Raw genomic sequence first — 23,578 nt, 5'->3', positions numbered from 1 at the left:
AACAGCATGGCAGAGTTCCATTTCTGAAAAAGGTTTCTGAAGTATTTAAAACAAGGAGTTGGCTTAAGAGTCAAAGAATATAAAATGGAGAATTATTTCTAGTTGATTTTGGTAAGAGAAATATGCTTACTGTACGACAAGCTGCTGGCAAACAGTTCCATTCTCTGTTATCAGTTCATTCAGTTTTAATTCAAGGTGAACTTTACCCTATAATGACAAAAAAAAATTAAAAACTGAGTAGTCTGTTTTACTACAAAATATTAATTAAAGGTATGTACTTTTTAAAAGGTTAACCACAATATTTAGTTATCCACTAACTAAATATTAGTGATCCCTAGCACATGGCTTTGCCTACACTAAGTACTTGTAAAAAGACTAACAACCAACAATGTAGATCAAAATTCTGAAAGATAAGAAGCAGTTAAATGTTTATATCAAACATGGTATTCAAATCTAAGAATTTTATGCCAAGTTCAACAAATATTTATGTATCTTAATTATCATGGATTAAAAAGAAAGATAAGATTTATGTTTTAGGAAATTTTGAAATAAAAGTAAATTATAAAATGTAGAAAGTTTTTTCCAGAAAAGATAAACCATCATTAACAGAGAAATCACAGAATTCTAAAACAATAAAACTAAAACTAAATTAAAGCTAGTAAGATTCAAGTTATCAACACTTTTCTCAAATAATAAAGATTATGGAATGGAATATCTACTATATCTTAGAAGGCACTGTGGGAGTGGGTAGGAATCCACAGAGGTATAAGACACAGTCCCTGCTTATAATGATAATCTAGTTGGGGAGACAATAAACAAAAGATAACAATATATTGCTAAGAGCATTGATAAAGAAATGGGATACTGGGGACCAGCCCCACAGCTGAGTGGTTAAAGTTCCACAGGCTCCACTTGGGCAGCCTGGGGTTCACGGGTTCAGATCCTGGGTGTGGACCTACTCCGCTCAACAGCCATGCTGTGGAGGCATCCTACATACAAAAAAGAGGGGGAGTCTGGCACAGATGTTAGGTCAGGGCAAATCTTCCTCACACATACAAAAAAATAAAATAAAATGAAATAGGATACTGAAAATCAGAGTATTTCTTAAACAGCCATTAATAAATGGATTTTTAAAAAAATTCAGTAGTATAAGTTTAAAGCAAACTACAAACTTCTCAGGAAACAAAGGCTTAGGAAAAATATAATCTAGAGTTTGATATTTCTACCCTTGCAATGGTGACAAGCAATTCTAAACCAGGTATGACCATTTTAAACCAGTTAAGAATCAGTGCTGGATCACCTCCACCCAGCTGCCAGAGTGTCAAGTGTTGATTTCAGAGGTGTGATGTCTAGGGAATGATGACACCAGTAATTTCATCAGAGGCAGGAAAGTTCATTATATAGTCACTGCTCCTCTTTGGAACGACTTCCTTTCAAACATTATTTCACAGAAATCTAACCTGAGCGAGTCTCACTATTTTATTGGGGATTTGTTACACAAGTGAATCTGAGGTCCACTAACTACAAAGCTCAGGGTTAGATGCATAGTAACTGATAAGCAATAAACATTGATGGATCTCAACACAAAGTCTGCAGGAGAAAGCTAAGCTCTAAAGAAACAGGCATCAGTAGTAGTAAAATTAGCAGTTAGGTGGAACTGGAACTAAATTAAGCAAATCTTCCACTAAAAATCCAGGCACAAATATTTATAAAATCATATATAATTTATAAAATAGGTCTTTTGTTAGTCCTGCATTTAATATTCACAACCCCTGTTATGCAAGAGTGCCCCTGAAGGTCCATGATATGTAGTAATTTGTAATATGACTCAACTAGAATATTGAATGTTTGCTATCATGCCAGCATGTGTGTGCCACTTGGCTAGTGAGTGAGCCTAGATAACTGCACCAACATTTGCATCTCAAAGCAGTTTTACTATTTTAACACGTATGCATTTTATAGTAGAAATTGTATGCTAACAAGGCACTCCCAACGGTCTCCCAGGAAATGTCTAGGATCTACTCTATTTCTAAAACAATAAAAACTGTTAAAATAGAGTAGAAAAAAAGTATAATTTCATTCACAACTAAAAATCATAGCATGTATCAAGTCGAGCCTAGAAATAAAAAGATATTTAATGGGATTCTACTAAGAATCATTATCATTGAGTCAGAGCCTACCTAACATGCTCATTACTCCCACTAGCTGTTAAACAGAGTATTCCTTTGGTATTAATCAACAGTAACATAATTGTCTATTAACTTGATCAAGAAAAGAATGAGGATGGAACAGGTAGACATGAGATACATACTATTAGGGTGGAACACTAAAATTAAAAAGCATTGTGAGTTAAATTAAGAAAATTATAATTTCTAAACCGTAAAACCCTACCTTACTGTATACTTTAACATGGAAATATGTACACGATAAAGAAACAAGAAACAAGTTACAAAATAGGGTGTATAATATGTTAATTTCTAAAAGTAAAATAAAGAGATACTATATATATAATTACTACAAGGCCATCTACCAAAACATTGATAGAAGTTATCTTTGGTTGGTAGGGTTTCAGATTTTTTTCTTTCTGCTCATCTAGATTTTTAAAGTTTCTACTACCAAAGTGTGCTGCTTTTTAGCAAAGAAAAATGAACAAAAGTTTTAAAAATTATTTAAAGCTGCTCTTCAGTGTTAGAAACCCAAATCTGTGAACATTTTAGCAAAATGATTTTGTATTCTTGACTACATTCGTACAAAAGTCATTTTACCTACATCTGTCATTTTATAGATTTGGATTGTAGCATACCAAGTTTTTTGGGGTTTTTTTGGAGAGAGCAGTTAAAAGTACAGCAAAACTTTTCCTAGTCTCCCTGATGACATGGATAGTGGCTAAGGATAGCCATACGATACAGTTCTGGGCAATGAGATGTAAAGAGAAGTTGCTGATGGGGCATCTCAAGAAGCTTGTTGAAAGGGACTCTGCAACTTCAGCAGTTGCCTGAGAGGCTTGAGAAGTTTAATCAAAGCATTCCACAGCCTCATGGTGCTGGGCAGATAAAAACTGAAGTCCAGGGCCCTCCAAGGTAGACTGGCCCTGGTAAACACCCAGGCTTTCTGTTGGAATCTCTGAAGGACCATGCCTGAGGAGGGTGAAGCCCAGAGACCAACCTTTACAAAGACTCACACTGGGCCTGGCCCCATGGCTGAGTGGTTAAAGTTCTGTGCACTCTGCTTTGGCAGCCCAGCTTTTGCACTGTGCTTTGGGTTCAGATCACAAGAACAGACCTACTCCACTCATCAGCCATGCTGTGGAGGCATCCCACACACAAAACAGAGGAAGACTGGCACAGATGTTAGCTCAGGGCCAATCTTCCTCACACACACACAAAAAAAAACAAAAAGACTGAAACCTAGCCTGGAATCAGCCAAATCCCTAACTGGATTAGGTGATCGGCCTCTAGTCTAGCCACATGCCAAAGGCAAAAGTAAACCTTCTCTGGAGGAAGAAAAAAATACCACCCAGAGCCTCAAATTATCTCTAAAATATTTCATATTTCAATGTCCAGTATGCCATCAAAAATTACAAAGCATGCCAAAAGACAAAACACCAAAAAAAAAAACAAAAACAAAAAATACCAAACCTGGACAAACAGCAGCAGACTGACAAGAGATGCAGAAGTTGGAGTTAACTGACAGAGGTTAAAATAGCTGTTTAAAAATTTTTTTAAGATAGAAAACAAATGAAAAACCCAGAAAATAACTGAAACTATAAAATGAATCAAATTAAAAATGCAAAATTAAGTAATAAAATAACTAAAACGAAGATGTATTTAACAGCAGATTAGCCATAGCCAAAGAGGGCTGGTGAAATGGGAGACAGAATTAGTCAGCAGAAAATATCTACAATGAAGCAGAGAGAGGAAAAGAGCATAAGAGACCTATGAGACATAGTAAAATGGTCTATTATCCATGTAACTGGAGTCCCAGAAGAGAGATGGCAAAAAGAATAAGGAAGAAAAGAAAAAATGAAGAGATAACTGCCTGGAATTTTCCAAAACTAAAGACATGAAAGCACAGATTCAAGAACTCCTGGAACACCCAAGTAGTATGAATATAAGAAAACCACATGTAGGCACAGCACAGTAAAACAGCCAAAAACAGAAGATAAGGAGAAAATCCTAAAAGCAACTAGCAAAAAAACAGGGACATTCTCTACAAGGAAGTAACTATAAGACTCTGAGAAGGAACTATGTTTGATGATAAACATGCACAAGTTTTGGTCCACAACTGCTTTCTTATTTTTCAATCTTCTAAGGCAGGTTCAATGACAAATAGTGTATCTTTTATGTATGTCAGAAAATGCTGGACGATCAGTTATCTGGCACTGTATTCTATACTTGTAATTAAAAATAAACCAAATTCTTGGAAAGGTATTATTCAATGTGCATTTCATAAGCACTGACTATGTTACACTGATACATGCAATTATATCATAATTTGTATTAGGCAGCAAATTATTCAGGAACTTATATTACTCTGGTACTGTCTGAAGGTTTAATATTTTATATGCTAACTTTATTTCAATTACTTTTACAAAAATTTCACACAGAAAAATCTGTGGTTATTTTAATTTTATATAATGCATATTCTTGGTACCATATAGAAGATACGTGAATTTTTGCATACAGTTTGGGAAACTCACATGTATTTGGGCAAAATAGAATGCACGCACTTAAAAACCTCTTGAGTTTAAACATTTTTTTTAGTTTTTATCACAAAACACTAAATTCTAATAATCATTCCACATAAAAGAACTCAGTATGTATCAACTGGTGAAATTTTTTCTTCATATGAGAGAAGAAAAAGTCCCAACTTCCCAAACATCTGACAGGTGTTTTTTATATATAGTAATCACCTTTGTAAATCATTTTGGACACAACTACCTGTCAGATGAAGAACAAAATAAAGGTTTTACTTAACATCTCTTATTTATGGATATATTTGTTTTTCTCCTTAAAGAAGTATTTACCATGCTCTAGAACGGCTCATTCCTTTATCTCATGTTTATAAACTTACAGGTGAAGTTTTAAAATTTTTGTTTTTATTTTTACATATATATATATATTTTTTTTTTTTTGCAGGGAAAGATTTCCTCTGAGCTAACATGTATTGCCAATCTTCTCTTTTTTTTTCCTCCCCAAAGGCCCAGGGCTTGGTTGTATATCCTAGTTGTAAGTCATTCTAGTTCTTCTGTGTGAGCCATTGCCAGAGCATGGTAACTGACAGATGAGCGGTGTGGCTCTACAAGTGGGAAGTGAACCTGGGTCGCTGAAGTGGTGAGCGCCAAACTGTGACCACTAGGCCATCAGGGCTGGCTCCACAAACGAAGTTTTCTTTTGTTTTGTTTTTTGCTGATTCACTCCAAGCTAACATTTGTTGTCAATCTTCCTCTTTTTTTTGTATGTGAGCCGCCACCACAGCATGGCTGCTGATGAGTGATGTAGGCCTGTGCCTGGGAACCAAACCTGGGCTGCCAAAGCAGAGGGTGCTGAACTTAACCACGAGGCCACCGGGGCTGGCCTCAAATGAAGTTCTTTCATAAATCAACCTGCAACAATGAATTATACCTTTACATTCATTATGTCTTAATTGGGCACGTAAAAAAAAAAACTGGTGTATAGTATTAGCTATAATCATTACATTTCTTTAAATAGGTAGAGCAGAGGCCTTATTAAAAAAATTATAAAACAATCAATAACTTATGGCACAATCCAGAAATTCAAGATAAGCTTGTTGGTAAAGACTTATTAACTAAGTAATTACATCAAAAGTGCATGATGGAAGTACATCCGGATTTACTGCTTGTACAAGTTGTGTGAGACAAATACCCTTAATTAATGAGAGCAACAATTTTCCCATATGAGAGATTTGGTTTAATCATTCCCACATAAAGGTATGCTCTTTATCACAGCACCTAAGAAATAAAGAGAGGAAAAATACTTGAAGTTTGTTGTGAGTTCCAGAACCAAATAGCTAACAGCATGGCTGCAGATCACTGAAGCCAAGGGGATTTCTAGGAAGAGGCACCAGTCAATCCATAATAACTTCACTTATGTGGCAAAGAATATGGAGAAAGCACATCAAGTGAAGTAGGATGATAACCAGGACCAGAAACTAAGAAGGAGAACACTTCAAAAAGGACAAAGTAGTCAACGGTACTAAAAGCTGCCAAAAGGCCACATGAGAGGAGGACTGAAAAATGTCCACTCGACTTAATGACACAACGTCATGGGTAACATTAGCGAGAACTGTTTACGCTCTCCCTCTGACCCACTGTGTGGTCTGAAGGCAGATTAGAGTGGGTCGAGAAGAAAATGGTTCAATCCAGAGGGAAAAACTGCAAAACAAAACAAAAAAGTATAGAAAAATGCACTCATGAAATACTACTACTAATATCTTGAATGTCTGAAAAGAAAACTGAAAATAATTAACATTATTAATAGTAATAATAAAGTATCTGGGAAACAATTCAAGGTAAGAGGTTAGAGTTCTTAGCAATTTTTTAACTGTTTTGGTATAAAACCCATCTTATTAGTATTGGGATCTTTTCATTTGAGGGCTGCATGTTACTTCCCTAGAACTTCAGAACTGAAGGGAATCCTATATACCGAAGTTCTCATTTCACAAATGAAGATCCTACTCGATAATAGGTGAGCAACTGTTTTGGGTCTAAGTGCCAAATAGCGGAAGAGCAAGGAAATGAAACATCTGCCTCTGAAGTAGAGATACCAATCATTTCCCCCACTCAAACCCCTTTCTTAGGTAACTTGCCTACTCAGAGCCCCACAACAGACGCTCTGCAGTGACTTTACCCCCAATCATATCAAAGTAGACTGTGGTGGACATCTCATCCAAGTTTGGCCAAATTCTCTAAATTGTGGCAGAGAACTGAGTCAGGCCTTAGAAAGTGAGGGGGCTGGATGGTCAGGTAGACTCAAAGGCTGACGTTGGAGTTTTCAGCTGTCAACAAGAGATTAGAGTGGATTTACAGAGAAGCAGAAGGGAGAGTCAAGTCTCATCAGAAATACAAAAAGAATACAATGGAATTTCACCATTAAAGTGTTTTTTCCTTTCCCTTTCATTTTGCAAAATGAATAGTTATTAAAATGAGAGGCAAAGATAGAGGGAAAACATTATTCACTTTGCAAAATGAAAGGGGAAGAAGAAAACACTAAACAGTGAGCACTTAACACTCCATGAGCACAGTGGGCACACGAGTAGAGAGAAATGACTCAGTGGGCCTTGGTTCCCATGTGCCTCTTGTGGTATCTATTGCCAAACTGAGGGGAGGTCTACAGTTTAAAGATACAAGCATGTATTTTTCATTCGACATGACCCCAAATGCAAGCCAACTATTTTATGTAATGGTCAACCAAAAACAAACAAACCACTCAATGTTTTAGTGTATTTTATGAGAAATTAAGGTCTTTTTAAAAGTAATTTTTACTATGTGAACTGTATCTAGTCTGTTATTGGAAGAACTAGACCTCTACTTAAAATGTAGCTCCTCTGCAAACGCCTGACAACTTTCTAGCGCATACTGGCCATACTGAAGTTCCTGTAATTATACTCCAAGAAGTTCCCTAGGAACTTTCTAATGCCCCCTTCCTTATTCTTTGAGCTAACTTGGGTAGGTTTATTCCTTATACACCCAGATGTTCCCTAAGTGATCCTCCTGACAATCTCTGTTGAAGCCTTTTTATGACCAACAGTATAAAACGGTGAAAGGCAGTAAAGTACTGTAGTTAGGAGTTTTAGAATCAGACAGGATCTCTACTGGAATCATGGCTCCATCACTTAGTAATTCTGTGACTTGGGAGACATCATTTAACCTCTATGAATCCATTTTCCTTATTTGTAAATGGAGGTAATACTAAATACTTCATGATGCTATTCTGAAGATTAAAGCAGATAATGTACATTAAGTATTTAGTACTGTGCTTGGTATATACTGTTAACAATTACTAATAGTAATTATTAGATTGAGTTCCCGCTGAACTCAATCTGTCTCATAGCTTTCTCCTATGGCTCCATCAACTGCTCTTATTTTCCATGATATTTTTGTAAAGTTTTATAAAATGTATGCAAGTGAACAAATTAATTAACAAAGCAGAATTTGTATAAATCATGCACTGCTTTTCAATCTTTTCTAGACTCAGAAAGTTAATTTAGTATTTCTAGATCAGTGTTGGGGCCAAACAACATTCCCAGTGGTACCATATTAACATGAAAAGTGTTATACATCCCTCCTACCTCCACTAAAATAATAAAATCCTCTAAAGTTTATTTTAAATAGTGAGTAGATCTTACTAATCAAGTATCACTTAAGACAAAAGAGCTGTAAAGGTTAATAATTCATGGTCATGAAAATAACTCACAGCAGATAAAAAATGTCGACATTATACCTAACTGGTAAATGCTGCTTCCAGAATTTTCACGTTTCAGAAATGAGTTTAATATATAATCAAATAAAAGCCTATTACCCAGTACTAATCTCTAATACCATCTCCAAGACTTATATAAAGAGCATTCTACACAGATTTCTATTTTTTGAGAGCTAGGGCCTTTAGATTCTCTAGCAAATTTACACTGATTATAAGAAAAAGGATAGACTATAACAAACCACACTTTAAAATAATCCCCAAATTTCATTTTAGACCAAATTCTCAAAGCCTTGTCTTATCTTGCTTTTTGTCAAAACTATTAAAAAGAAAAACTGGTACTTCAATCTAAAACTTTCATATCTGCCTTTTGGTAAAGGCATATCAGGGAAATGGCCACATGACTGTTGGTAAACACATAGTATTTTACAGTTGTATAGCAATTAACAGCTTTCAAAGTATTCTCAGAGGTATTCCACTTAATTCTCATGACCATGTGAGTCAAACATGGCAACTTTTACTCCCATTTTATAGAAATAAAATTCAAGATCAGTAAAATAACCCCATATTAAAATTAGGGCCTAAATTTTCTAACTTCCAGTTTAAAACCCTTTCTGCTTCATCACCTTGCCTCTTACCTGGATCATTTACCAAAGTGTCTAACTGGGATCTGAATAACAGTTATTACACGGAAAGAGAAGAACATTAAAATGGGGTAGAGTGGATAAAACAGGAAAAGTTTCAATTATATTTTGTATTTAAGAAGGCGTTTTAGTATACAAATAATTTTTTGAGAATTTAATCAAAGAGAATGCTTGAGAGGTTATGAGGAAATACACACAGGCACTTTGTTTGCAAATATCTGTGAGAATGTGTGCAGCACTTTTTTCTTGTCTTAAAATTCTGTTTGAGTCACAGTGGCAAATTATAATTTCTTTTAGAAAGGAACAATTCTGCTTGCAGTTATGCCCTCGGGAAACGGTTTCACAATCTTTACCATATTTTAAAAATAAATAGAGTTACAAAAAAAGGATTCCTTTTACGTAGAAATAATTTCTAAGAGCAGTTCAGACTTTTCAGAAATAAATACAAAGTTAAGCTACATGGCTGAATATAAGTCTTTATTCACATATTAGAATCAGTAAGCCCTCTTATTTTGGCAAGAGAAAAGAAGAGCTTTAAAAAGAATAATGATAGCCTTTCAAATAAAAAGAAAGGTGAACAACAGGAAGGGTGGGTGTGGGAACGAAGGCTCTGCATGGTGGGCTCAGGCATGGTTTGAATGAATAACATTTTCCCCAAGTCTGGTTTATTAGACAGTAAACAGAGTATCCTGATCAGAATAGATGAAATCACAGACTTCTAGGGATTCTCCTCAAAGTCACAGTTAATAGAACATATCCTTTCTTTTAAAATTTTTTCCCTCTCTAAAAAAAATCAGTAATTTTACTGTGACTCAAAGGCAAGAACTAAGTCAGGAAGAAAATGTCCCCCCCCTCATACAACGTCTCCAAACTCATACACACACAAACATACATTATTGTTGAATTCATGTGGCAGAGATATTTCTTTACACTTATATAATAACCAAAGGTCTACAATATTTGGTGCCAGAATTTTAAAAAGCGTATAAGCTCTATCTATACGAACTAGTATAATTAGTTTGCTTTTCACTCATTTTCTGTGTGTGACAATCTCTTCTATCACTTGAACCTTAATATTTACCTGAACCTCTGAATTGGAGTCCACAGGCTGTAGTGAAAACCAAGTTTCTTTGCCACTGTGGTTACACAAGTCTTCTTTTTTGATGGCTACTTTTCCTACAGGAAATAAGTAAAACAATATGAGGAAACATATTCTGTGTAATCATTAGCATTGTTGTATGTAATATTTTGTAGAAAATATTTTAAAATAATCTGTACATATTGACATCAAGAAATCCACTTTTATAAAGCATTTTTCTATATTCTGAAGAACGAAAAAGTGCCTCATTCCTCATACCCCTTGGCAGATCCTTCTCTGGGTCATTTTGAATCAGATGAATAGACAAAAACTCAGTTGTATTTACATGCAAGTGCATTTTTTAAGTACTTATTCAAAATTCACGTTTTCACCCAGAGTACATTCAGTATAAAAAGCAATGTACAATGATAATGCAAACTAACCCTTCCAATTCTTTAACACTATGAGTAAACCATATGTTCTGTCTGAGCAGACATATACGTATTTATTAAGAGTTTATAGGTTTCAATTAAGAGAAAAAGAAAAACAATATCATACATTACTAACAATATTGAAAACTGACTTAAAAATTATGGGAGATTAAAACAATAATTTTAGTAAAAATTTGCTTTTATCAAAACATCGTAAACACTGCTCATGTTGCTTTAACGCATACAAAAAAAAATCAAGGCAGTTCCCTAAAGAGTTTCTACCTCTCAGAGAAGCTACAGTACAATGTACAAAGCAGTATGAGAGGAAGAAGCAGAAACGTTCTTATTATAATGAAGTATTTGCCATGCTGGTACAAAGCATTTCCTTCCTCAATTCAAGTTTTAAGAAGCAGACGTAGTTTTGCATATGACTGACAATTTATTCCAAGATTCTACATGAAAACTTCAACAAAGGATATATACAGAAGTCAAAAACAGTTCTCTTTCTTATATAAGAATTTTCATTTTAAGTGCGCTAATTATACTTCATACCCTTTCACTTATGACCTGTCTTGGGCTTGCAGTTCAACATTTGAAATCTTTTAGAAAACAGGAAAAAATTTTTCTGTCAAGATATGTCAGTTTTTGTATATCAAATGGAAAGGAAAGGTATGACCAGAAAACAATCACAGAAAAATTATCCTCAAAATTTTATTCTGGAATTAGATAGTGGTGATGGTTGCACACGTAAATAAACTAAAAACCACTGCATTGTACACTTTATAAGAGTGAATTTTATGGTATGTAAATCATACCTCAATAAAGCTCTTATTAAAAAAATCTAACAATATTAAAAATTTCTGATAAGCTTATCTTCCTATTCATGCCTTGGTACTTAAATTATAAAGAAACTACCTTTATATTTACAAAACTACCTATATATGTGTAATTTTAAGGAAAATATTAAAATACACAGCTACATATATTTTCATTACAGTGGGAACCGTATATTAATATCTAACTCGAAGGAGAACTATCAAAAATTTATCAACTGTGTCTATGAACACATGAAGTTTAAAACAAGTAAAATTTTAACAAATTGGTCCTTACCGCAAGCATGAATCTTTACAACTTTCTTTTAAATACATTGGATGAAACCTAATGTGAAGACCAAAATCTTCCTATGAATATATAGCAGTTATAATTCATTCAAATCTTACAGGAAACGGCACTAGGAAAATAACACATTTCGGCCTTTTTTTGGTTAAATTTAAGACGCAAGTTGATGGAAAAACAGAACTTCTTCCAGTACTGAATATACAGATTAAAAGCCAAGTAGGGAATTCAAGTACTCACTGGAACACCCAAATATTCTTTATACTGCTGAAGGAGTTTAGGTTAAGAGCCAAATCACACAAATCTCTTGATATATTTTATCTACAGATTATATCAAATCCCTGGCAAATCAATATAATACAAGGAATGGCTTAGAATACAGAATTATGACAAAGTATTCAATATTGAATGTCACAAATGATTATGATTATCACAATTCTATCAAGTGGTTCCACTTACCATTGATTCCATACCAGATATAAACATGAAGGCCACGTATAACAGCGTAATACACATATATACACATACACACAGAACTAGGTTTATACATCCTATAGCTGAAGACCTTACATTTTGAGAACCACTCACCTCCCCCTTTAAGAATCTTAGTATCTATGTATCTTTTATGTCCTTTCTCCAGAAAAAGACACAGATGTTATGGCATCTAATTTTAAGAGAGTTTACCAACCACCCAGAGACTCACTGGAAGACTCCTAGTTAAGACCCCTATTCTACAATTTCCAGGATTTTTAGTTTATACACAATTTATGAATATGTATGCAGATGTACATACAGGTGTATGTACAATGTGTACAGACATCATTAAAGCAAGCCCTCAACTTAAAAACAGAGCTTTTTAAAAAGTTTATTTGGAAGTTTACTGGTTTCATTGATTCATTTATTCATTCAACAAATAATCACAATAGCACTATATTTTAAACGGTGATTTGATTTCCAGACTCCCCTAACTGAAGTCTATTTAACCAGTAACTTCTAAAAACTAGAGTAGGAATCTACCTGTTCCATTTATGACTCACAACTCAGATCACTGGAAATACATCTTCTCTGTCACAGGTGCCTTCCCAAAAGAGAATCCTCTCTTAGTTCACAAATTAAAAATCCCAGAAGCAAGTACCCTCTTCCTCCTAGCTCTCATCTTGCATATCCATGGTACACATTGTCATGAAAGAGTCGAATGGTTCTTGTCTTCTGAGAGGGAAACCCTTCTCTGACTAGCTGCATAAATAAGCCATTCGTAAGTTGAGAAAAATCTGCAATTTTGCTTGTTAGTTCTTATTCTTATCAAGTTCCTTTTTGACATGCCAGTTTCTGAAATGTAAAGGTTTAGTTGCATGAGACCAGTGAGCCTGAAGAAGCAGGGAAGAGCACATGATCCCAAGAAGTCAGAGAAACTGTTATGTAAGAACAACTGAGGAAAATAAAGAAAAATATTTGAAGTCATTAGGTATTAGGATACCTACAACATATTCAACACTTTATTAGGCAATATAACATATGAAAAAGAAATATATGTCATCAGTCCTACGGAATCAAACAGGATAGAGGGGGGCTGGCGGGGGAGGGAAGGAGAAAGAGAGAGAATCAATGAATGAATGAATGAGAGAAAGAGGTGGGAGGGGGAAGGGGAAGGGAATGCAGAGGAGGGAGAAGAGAGGGACACTGACACAAGGGGCAAGTTTCTGAAACACAACAAAGACCCAAAAATCCCCCATCACTCTGCTTTGTTGTTTTGAGCTATCCTCAGTTAAACTGGTTAGATGGCAGAGATTAACAGTAAAAGGTAGGGAGCCTGATACAGAGGAAAGAGCACTGAACTGAAAGAAAAGCCAGCATGCACTGAATGTCTACCAGGTAGCAGACATTCTTATCTATTTTCTGTTTAATCTTCATAACCATCTTGGGGGTAGAGGGTATTATCACCATTTTAGAGAAGAGGAAAGTTGAATGATATTTAAAACCTGACCACTAGCAAGTGCTGAAGCCAGATTTCGAAACCAAGGTATGCCTGTCCAAGTTCCTTCCAACACAGAAAATAATTCTGCAGACTAGTGTCAATTCTGTTACTTCTTAGCTGTGTGATGTTGGCAGATTTAGTTAAACTCTACATCTCATTTACCTCCCCTGTTTTACAATTTTTCAGCTCTAATGATCTTAAAACCTATTCTGTGCCTCTAACGGTCCCAAAGATTGTTTTAGTTTAGTGTTTACTATTTTAAACAAAGTTAACTCATTACTTCACTAGCCATGAAATCACCAACCTCAAAAAAAATCACATAGGAATGAACTACCCAACAAATTATTTAAAGGTGCTATTTGACTTCCCCACTGTCCTGACAAATTCAGGCAGAAAGAGCTTAGACCAAACATATACACACATATATACACCAGATGCTGTATTAGTTCCTTAAAAGTAGACAAGGAGAGGAAACACAAAAAGAAATGAAGGAACTGTGGGAACTAGTCTTAGCTTTCCAGCACCACTCCTAAGCAGCATTTTCTTGCCATCTGTAAATACGGTGTTATAGTTGAGCCCCATTTTTAGAAACGACATATTCTTAGACATTTCATCCTGATATAGATCCCAACTGATAAAATCTTGGTAACCCTGCTCTTACTTGGACACTAGTAGAAATGCCTGAAAGACTAGATAAAAGTAGTAACAAGAGTGACTGCTTATACAAGATGAAATAGGACCAGAAGACTGAACAAATTCTGACAGATAGTCAACAACAGCAATTCAGTCAATGGTAACACTTGAATGCCTTAGAGTATGGGGTTTGGGTGGATACATTTTGGACTCTGTGGTAGTATAGTATATTAATGGTCTCCAATAAATCATACTTCCTTGGTCTATGCCATTATGTGGTCCCCTCCAGCACTAGCTCTGGGTTTGGCCATGTCATCTGCTTTTGCCAATGGGACATCACCAAATCTGATTCAAATAGAGGCTTAATAAACACCTGTGCAGTATGGGGCAAGACCCCAACACCATGTGAAGAGGAAGGCCCAGATAACAGCCAACACCAGACATCAGACGTATCAGTTACACCATTCAGCCCAGTCAATCTCCAGATAACTGCACATTAGTGACCCGAGATGAAACCAGCAGAAGTATCACCCAGTTGAGCTCTGCCCAGATTGACAGACCATAGGATCATGAGCAAATATATGGGTGCAATATTAAGCCACTAAGTATTGGAGTAGTTTGTTATGTAGCAATATATAACTGATACAGTCCCTATGCAAACAGACACCAAAGTGTAGTCTTGGGCAATTTTTAAACAGTAGGTTTGACTTAAGAGATAAATGCTAGCTGAAATTACAATTCAAAGAGTTGGAAAAGACCTTAGCTATCTTAAACTCAGCCTTATTTTATAGATGAACCAGGCCTAAGAAGGTAAAGTGACTTGTTTAAGGTCACACAGCTAGAGTGATAGAATCATGACTAGAATTCAGGTCTGTGATATCCTAGTGAAATTCTCTTATCTCATATTCTTCTGAACCAACGGGAAAAAAAGTTGCCAAAGGCTACTAAGCTAACCATAGTTTAATTGTTCGAGGCTAGATTCCCCTGAAAACTAAAATAACTAGAAAATACATATTAGCAGGTAAAATACGTATGTTTTAATTTTAATATTATTAGGATCCTCATTGGAAATAAAAATATATTCTTACATAAAGTTTTCTCTTCTCTTTTTCTCTCTTTTTAAGAGAAGACGACACTATACCTTAGGACAATACAGCACACAGTACAAGACTTTTAAAGCCTTAATTTTACAATTTTCTATCTTGTTGTAGCATAGTTCCTAGGTTTTTAATTAACCCACAATTGAGGTTTTGCACTAACTGTTCCTGGTATATAAACACGGTTAATATGAAAAATTATGCCCCATATTGATAACAGCTATTACTTTCGGGAAAGGGAACGCGGAGGTGGGGTGGTCAGTGGTCAAATTTACTTAGGATTATCTACAATACCATAATTTTTTTTACGAAAAGAAAAATATCCATATATTACTTATACAATTAAAAATAAGAAACAAACAAGCTCTTAAAGCTATATTCAACTTCTACACATTTTCAGATCTTCTTAAGACTGAAAGATGGTTCTCTCAACTCCAGCTCAAATTTCATTTCCAGAAAACGCTATGGCACTGTTTAAGGTACAAGTGGGCAACTCAGAGTTATAAAATAATTGAGGGAAATCAATTTCTAGTAGCTCAAAATTTTAAAAAAACTCAACTTTATGAGTTAATGACAATAGAAAATACGTTAAACTATAAAAATGTGAAAACATGTAAGTGAAAACAATGACCATTTTCCAACTTCAAATTAAAGGGTATGAACATATTGTGTCTACTTTAATAATAATTCCTATGTGTAAAAGGAAAAAAAATTCCCAATCAATGCAGAAATTTTACCTCTTAATAAGAAGAAACTTATCTGAAAAAAAAGTTCTCTTTTTTTAAAAGAGTTATAAGTTATAGCTTTCTGATACGACTCCACAAAGAACTTTTACTTAAAATTATTTTACTTAAAACTGATTTTTACTTAAAAACAAAAGCAACTTTTAGAAATCATAATTATAAACCTCAACTAAAGGCCTTTTCAAGAAATACTATATGATAACTATAATATTATTTGTAAACAATGAAAATTACAAAATATTTTCTTAAAAAGACATGCTAGCCAATCAAAGATATTCTCTCAAAGGTCACTAATAATCACCAACAGCCTCTATCCAATCCTTACCTCACTCTACCTCTCTCTAATTGTTGATATTAAAAGATCTCCTTACCTTCTATGATATTATTAATCTCTCTCTTCCTACCTTCCTGATACACCTTACCAATCTTTACTGAAGACTCATTTTCCCTGTTTCAGATGGAGCCTCATCTTCCTTATCTGCTCCCAGGGCAATTTCAATCATTCCTGCAGAGGCTTCAAGAATCACTTAATGCTAATGACTCTCAGATCCACATCTCCAGCTCCTCTTTTCTCAAAACTTCAGAGCTGCACAGTCACATGTTGCTTAACAAAGGGATACATTCTGAGAAACGCACCATTAGGTGACCCTGTCACTATGCAAACACGATAGACTGTACTGAAGGGGAACAAAATTTGCCATCCCAAAATGTGTCTCTTTAATATAAGGATTATTTTAGGTTATTTTTAAGAAAGAAAAGATTGAAAGTTTTTCTTGTTACCTCCCCCTTAACTGCCTAAAAGAATTCAAATTAAATAAACCTGTCTCAGGAAGCGAGCTATCACCTTAGCATAACACAAACTAGGTGGCAGACAAGAAGAAACCTAGAAAAGCCCATTTGTTGGGCTCCCCACTGTGTTGTTCTATTTCTGAGCGGCCAAACGCACTCGTCTTCCAAATGTTTGTTCCTTTTCACCTATCTGTGAACTGCCTTCCTTCCCTTTGAAGTCTCTGACTCTCCCCACCCCCAGCATCTTCTGTCTTTAGCCAAGGATGGTATTTAAGGTGAATGCTTCGCCATTTTGGTGCGTTACTCCATTTTCCTGGGTTTCTCCCATGTATACATGTTATTAAATTTTTGTTTGTTTTTCTCCTGTTAATTTAATTCTTAGACCAGCCAGGAAACATAGAAGGGTAGAGGAAAATTTCTTTCTCCCCTACAGTACTTACACAAACCTAGATGGTACAGCCTACTATACACCTATGCTACATGGTACTAATCTCATGGGACCACCATGGTATACATGGTCCATTGTTGACTGAAATGTCATTATGTGGCACATGACTATATTTCCAAGTCAATCACTGTGTTCACCTAAATGTTCCCAGGTAATACAAGTTTAACTAGTTTGAAATCATTCTCTTCCCTTCCCATCTCCCATTCAAAAATGAATGCTCCTGCTATTCTTTATCTCAATTAATGACAGCCATAGAAACAAGACCATTTTAACTCTTTCCCTTCTCACATCACATCCCCTTAGTCCTGAAGTCCTATTTGAAGCTACTTCTGTGAAGTACATTCCCTCATTTGTGCTTCCACCGCCATTGCCCTATTCATCTCACTTGCTAATAGCCTCCTTGTTGGTCTCCCTGCCCCTAATTTCTCTCTATTGTAAACTATAAACTATAGATTACATACTTAAAGTATACATATACTTTTTAAAAATGTGTATAGTTACACATAATTATGTATGTGCGTGTGTGTATATATATATATATATATATATATATATACACACTTTAAATATGTAATCTATAGACACTGAGTTTATAGTTTGGAATTTCCTGTTGTAGACCACAGGAAGTTGTTAAACTACAATTAAGTATATATAGTATATAAGCTAAGTATATATGCATATACAGTTATATATAATCTTTTAAAGGTTCTTCATTCTTAAAAAAGCTCAACACTACTGTCTATAAGATAAAGTCCAAATTCCTTTTCATGACTTTTAGAATCCATCACAACTTGGCTCCAATTTAAATCCCAGCTTCACTTTCTACTACCCTCCTCGTAGGTAATTTATATCCAGCAGCTACACCACAAACATGATTCATTTTTTCTCCTCCGCTTCTGCTAATCCCTATTACCTTGAAACTTCTTCCTTTTCCTATGCAGGTAGTCTCTGTTGATCCTCCATCAAACAAAATTAACTGCTCTCCCTTCTATGCCCCCAAGTACTCTGTTCATATCTCCAGCACAGACTCTACTACATATATTAGTATTAGAGTCTGTCTCTCTGATAGCCTGGGAGCAACTTGAGTCTTATTCATCCTAATACTCCCAACCTTTGTACACCACCCACAAGTGTTTGTAAATGCTTCTTTAACTAAACTGAGGATTGAGCCTCAGGGGTGATCCACTATTAAGGGTTTGCTAGAAAGAGGAGAGTCCACATGTAAGTATAGAAGAAATACAACTTGGAAAATAGAATGTTAAAAACTGCCTTTTCCTTGGCTTTCAACAAGAGTCAATCAAAAGAGTCAAAGGTGACGCAGAGGGAGATGAGGATTGAAAACTACAAAAATGCCTTTTGTGACAAAGTATATGTCATGTATCTAGATGACAAAAATTAACATATTTCACAAATAAGGATTTAGAACAAATAAATAAAAGAAAGAACTCAACCCAAAAGAAAAATGGGCAAAAGAATGAACAATTAATTCAAAGAAGAAAAATGTAAAAGACCAATAAATACATGAAAAAATTCCTCAAATTCAAGGATAATGAGAAAAATAGAAGTTTAAAAAATATTATTTTTCACCTATCAAATTGGAAAAAATTTTTCTTCCAATGATAATATCCAAGAATGACCAGGGTATGGTGAAACAGTTATGCTCATGCTATGTTTCTGGGAATGTAAATTAGTACAATATTTCTGGGAGCCAACATAAAAATATATACAGAAGAAACCTTAAAAATATTCATACCCTTGACTCAGTATTTTCACTTCTAGCAATTTATCCTAAGAAAAAGAGACTTGCAAAAATTTATGTGGAAGGATGTTCATAGCACACCATCTAAAGTACCAAGAATCTGGAAACACAAATGGTTACCAACAAAACAGTGGTTAAAATAATACATTTTATACAAAGGACATTATATAATAAATATTTTTGAAAAATATTTAATGACACGGGAAAGGATCATTAGATGATATTAAGTGAAAAAGGAAAAAAACGGAATAAATGGTACAATATAATATTATATAAATGCCTGGAATAAAGAATAGGAAGAAAATACAAATTATTAACTGTAGTTATTCCTGTGCAGTTACTAGTCACTAAGACTATGTAATAGTTTTATAATTAAGAAAAAATATATTGCTTTTAAAAGTTTATTTGATTTGCTCTAAAATGACAGGGAAACTTCAAAAAAGGTTTTTTCAGAAAAACATAGAGGCCAGATTACAGAGATTTAAAAAGAAATAAGTGGGCTGGTCCATGACATAGTGGTTAAGTTTAGTGCAATCTGCTTTGGTGGCCCGGGTTCATGGGTTCAGGTCCCAGGCGTGCACCTACACCACTTGTTAGCCATACTGTGGCAGTGACCCACATACAAAATAGAGGAAGACTGGCAAAGATGTTAGCTCAGGGCGAATCTTCCTCAGAAAAAAAAAAGTCAAAAAAGAAATAAGTAGTAAGCAGAAGAAGGATACAGACCACTTGTTAAGGAGTTCAACAGCAAAAGCAGAAACAAATTGGACGGTAGTTAAGAGGACAAAGTCAAATATATATAGCTTAATCATTTAAACTGTAGGAGACCAGCATATTTCAAGTTCAAAAGGAGAGGAGATGATGAAATTCAGGATACTAACAAGGGAGAGGATAATACAGGTAAATTATAGACCTCTACCTGTTATTAAAATACAAAGATGGTACAAAGATCATGAATGTGACACATACGTGGCCAGTTAGCTTTGTTCTAGTCCAAGCCCACAGATTACACCCCAGCCTCAGACAACCATTTAAGAAATAGAGTTATTGGTCACCAATGGAGACAGAGAGAAAACTTATGCCCAGATTAAAGCAAATTATTACTTCTATTAGAAAAACTTCAAAAACAGATGTTCTTTGGGGGGATCAAATACTGTGATCTTTGTATAAAAACATTCTTTGAACCATTCAACAAATACTTATGGAACATTTACTAAATGTAAGGCACTCTGTGACTGATAGTCTCTGCCTTCATAAATATCATACCCACCTGGATATTAAACAATGATGAATACGCATAATGAGTACTATGGAAAGGGACCTGTCAGTTACAATGGAAACATATGACACCATGACCAGGGGATCAGTCATGACACTTCCCTGAGGAAGCATCACCTAAGCTGAGCAAATAATTAAAAATCAGATTCACAAATGAATGTGAAGTCTAGAGAAAAGGATTAGAGATGTTGAGCATATATCATTCCATTGTTTTCAACACTTTATACTTAAAGAATGAATATAGACATCAATGTTGTGACTAAAGATAATTATGAAGAGTACATACCTATACGAAGGTCTCTTTGTAAAACATTCTTATCATAAACATAGAAAGACAAATACTGGAAAGTTCTTGGAATCTCAAAGTAAAATTCTTCACTGAAAAATGGGCTAGAGAAAAAAGGGGGAAAGCTCATTAAATTTATATTCAACAGTGTCCTCAAATAACATTATTTTCAATTAAAAAAATTTACAGACTAAAACATCAGGGAAAAGCTTCAAAACCTCCAAAATTCTCTATGCTAAGTTTCAACTAAACTTTATACAAACCAAGCTGAACTCTAAAAGGACCTCAATTGCCAGGTTGGTGAACAAACAGCTTTTCAGGAAGTCTGTGGACAGAAGACCCAGTAACTGCCTGGGGCCATGTCACCTAAAGTGAACACAAATGAGCACTGAGGACAGTATCATTCACACTATCATTGTCTCAGGAATATGTAAATCTCTATTAGTCACAATAATACATAACATCTAAAATGGGTAATGTTATGTAAAAAATTACTGTAAAAATATATTTAAAAAATAAAACCAGGTTTTTTTGAATCAATTTTATTGAGATATAAATTACATATAATAAAATCCAATTTAGAGTATAGTAGTTAATGACTTTTGATAAATTTATAAACCTGTGTAGCCTTCACCCAAATCAAGATACAGTAACTTTCTATTGCCCCATAAAGTTTCCTTATGCTCCTCTGCAGTTACCCCCCCATACCTGCCACAGGCAACCAGTGATCTGATTTCTATCACTATAAATCTGTTGTAGAATTTCATATAAATGGAATTAAATACTATGTACTCATGTACAGCTTCTTTCACTCAGCTTAACATCTATGAGATTTTTCCATTTTGCTGTGTATATCAGTAGTTCATTTGTTTTAATTGCTGCATAATATTCCATTGTACAAATATTCCAAAATCCATTCTCCTCTGATGTCATTTGAGTTGTTTCCGGTTGAGCTATTAAAAATAAATCTGCTGTGAACATTTTTATACAAGGTTTTTAATAGATATACTTTCAACTCTCTTGAGTAGGTGTAAGAGTGGAATTGCTGAGTTAAGGGGTGGTTCAATTTTTAATTTTATAAGAAACTCAAACTGTTTCCAACCTGACTGTACCATTTTACACTCCTACCAGCAACGTATGAGAGCTCCAGCTACTCCACATCATTGCCAACTCGTGCTACTGAAGATCTTTTAAAATTAGCTATTATAGTGAATATGATGTGATAAATTTACACACCTGTGTAATCTCTACCCCAGTCAAGATACAGAACATTTCTGTCTCCCCAGAAAGTTCCCCTGTGCAATCACTCCCTCCATACTGTCACAGGAACCAGTGATCTGATTTCTATCATGACACATTATGTTCAAGAATCTAGAGTGACAGAAATGGTTTTAAACTGCTTTTCCCTGAAGACTAATGATGCTGACTATCTTCTCATGTACTTGTCAGCCATTTGTATATCTTCTTTTGTAAAATATCTCTTAAGGTTTTCTCCACATATTTTAACTGGCTTGTCTGTCTTCTTATTGCCTTTTTTTCTCCTAAATAAATCCTAGGGGCCAGCCCAGTGGCGTAGTGGTTAAGTTTGGGTACTCCACCTCGGCGGCCTGGGGTTCACAGGTTCAGATCCCAGGCACAGACCCAGTACCACTTGTCAAGTCACACTGTGGCAGCATCCCACATCAAAAAGAGGAAGATTGGCTCAGTGACAATCTTCTCCAAGCAAAACAAGGAAGATTGCCAACAAGATATTAGCTGAGGACCAATCTTCCTCACAAAATAAATAAATAAATAAACAGAAATGAATAAATCCTGGATATAAGCGCTTTGTCAGAATATTTTCTTCTACCTGTGGCTTGCCATTTCATTTTCTTGACAGTGTCTCTTGAAGAACTGAAGGCTCTGATTTTGATGACATCCAGCTTATCTATTTTCCTCTTTTATAATTAGTGCTTTGTGCATCCGTAGTAAGAAATCTTTGCCTACTCCAACATTGCTAAGATTTCCTCCTATGAAACAGTTTATTTTCATAAGTTCATTTTAAGAAAGCTATTTTGATATTAAATTCCTTTAAGACATACATCTCGGAAGTGCTAGTGAATATTTTTTGTCAGGAGTACCTCTTTCCTGAGAATATTTATTTTAAAGAACAAAAAGATACTTTAAAAATGGCACCATAGGGGCTGGCCCGGTGGCGCAGCAGTTAAGTTCGCACGTTCCACTTCGGTGGCCTGGGGTTCGCCAGTTTGGATCCTGGGTGCAGACATGGCACTGCTTGGCAAGCCATGCTGTGGTATGCATCCCACATATAAAGTACAGGAAGACAGGCACGAATGTTAGCTCAGAGCCAGTCTTCCTCAGCAAAAAGAGGAGGATTGGCAGCAGATGTTACCTCAGGGCTAATCTTCCTCAAAAAAAAAAAAGCACCATAAAATGCAACCTCTTCAAGATGTCACAACTTAAAGAGAAGCTGAAACACAAAGTAAAATACTCTTACAGAAGTCATTTCTGATCTTGTCCAGAAAACAGTTAACTCAGCTTTTTAGTTGTTATAATGCCTGGTCAACTTCTGTCAATATATTTTTCACTTCAAATGTAGCCAAAATGAACTTTCAAAAGTTGGTCTGTCAAAATAGCTAGTGTCTTCTAATTAGTCTCAAAATAGAAATCAATACAAAAACAACTATTAGGCAAAGACATGACATGTTTTGGTATTTTTCTCATTTGCATCATTTTATAAACAACTATAAAAGAGAGAAATTCCTTTATATATCACACATCCATATTCAAATATGATTTTTAAAACACATTCTGAAGCCAAATAAGAACAACATGAGAATTATTAAGTCACCCGTATCACTGT

General features: G+C 35.0%; 1 protein-coding gene across 2 annotated transcripts in view; it reads right to left on the bottom strand.

The window, feature by feature from the left end:
• RASA2 (RAS p21 protein activator 2) overlaps positions 1–23,578 on the bottom strand; it is a 108,888-nt gene that overhangs the window by 60,752 nt on the left and 24,558 nt on the right. For both annotated transcript variants that reach the window (XM_044754388.2, XM_044754389.2), the window contains exons 3-5: positions 20,716–20,819; positions 10,164–10,258; positions 131–207 (exon numbers count right to left, since the gene is read on the bottom strand). In XM_044754388.2, the coding sequence (XP_044610323.1) occupies positions 131–207; positions 10,164–10,258; positions 20,716–20,819 (276 nt within the window). The remainder of the gene's footprint in view (positions 1–130; positions 208–10,163; positions 10,259–20,715; positions 20,820–23,578) is intronic.

Source organism: Equus asinus, chromosome 21, assembly GCF_041296235.1.
Source record: "Equus asinus isolate D_3611 breed Donkey chromosome 21, EquAss-T2T_v2, whole genome shotgun sequence".
Classification (NCBI taxonomy): domain Eukaryota; kingdom Metazoa; phylum Chordata; class Mammalia; order Perissodactyla; family Equidae; genus Equus; species Equus asinus.
The sequence above is the reverse complement of the archived record's forward strand: the minus strand, read 5'-3'. Positions and strand labels throughout refer to the sequence as shown.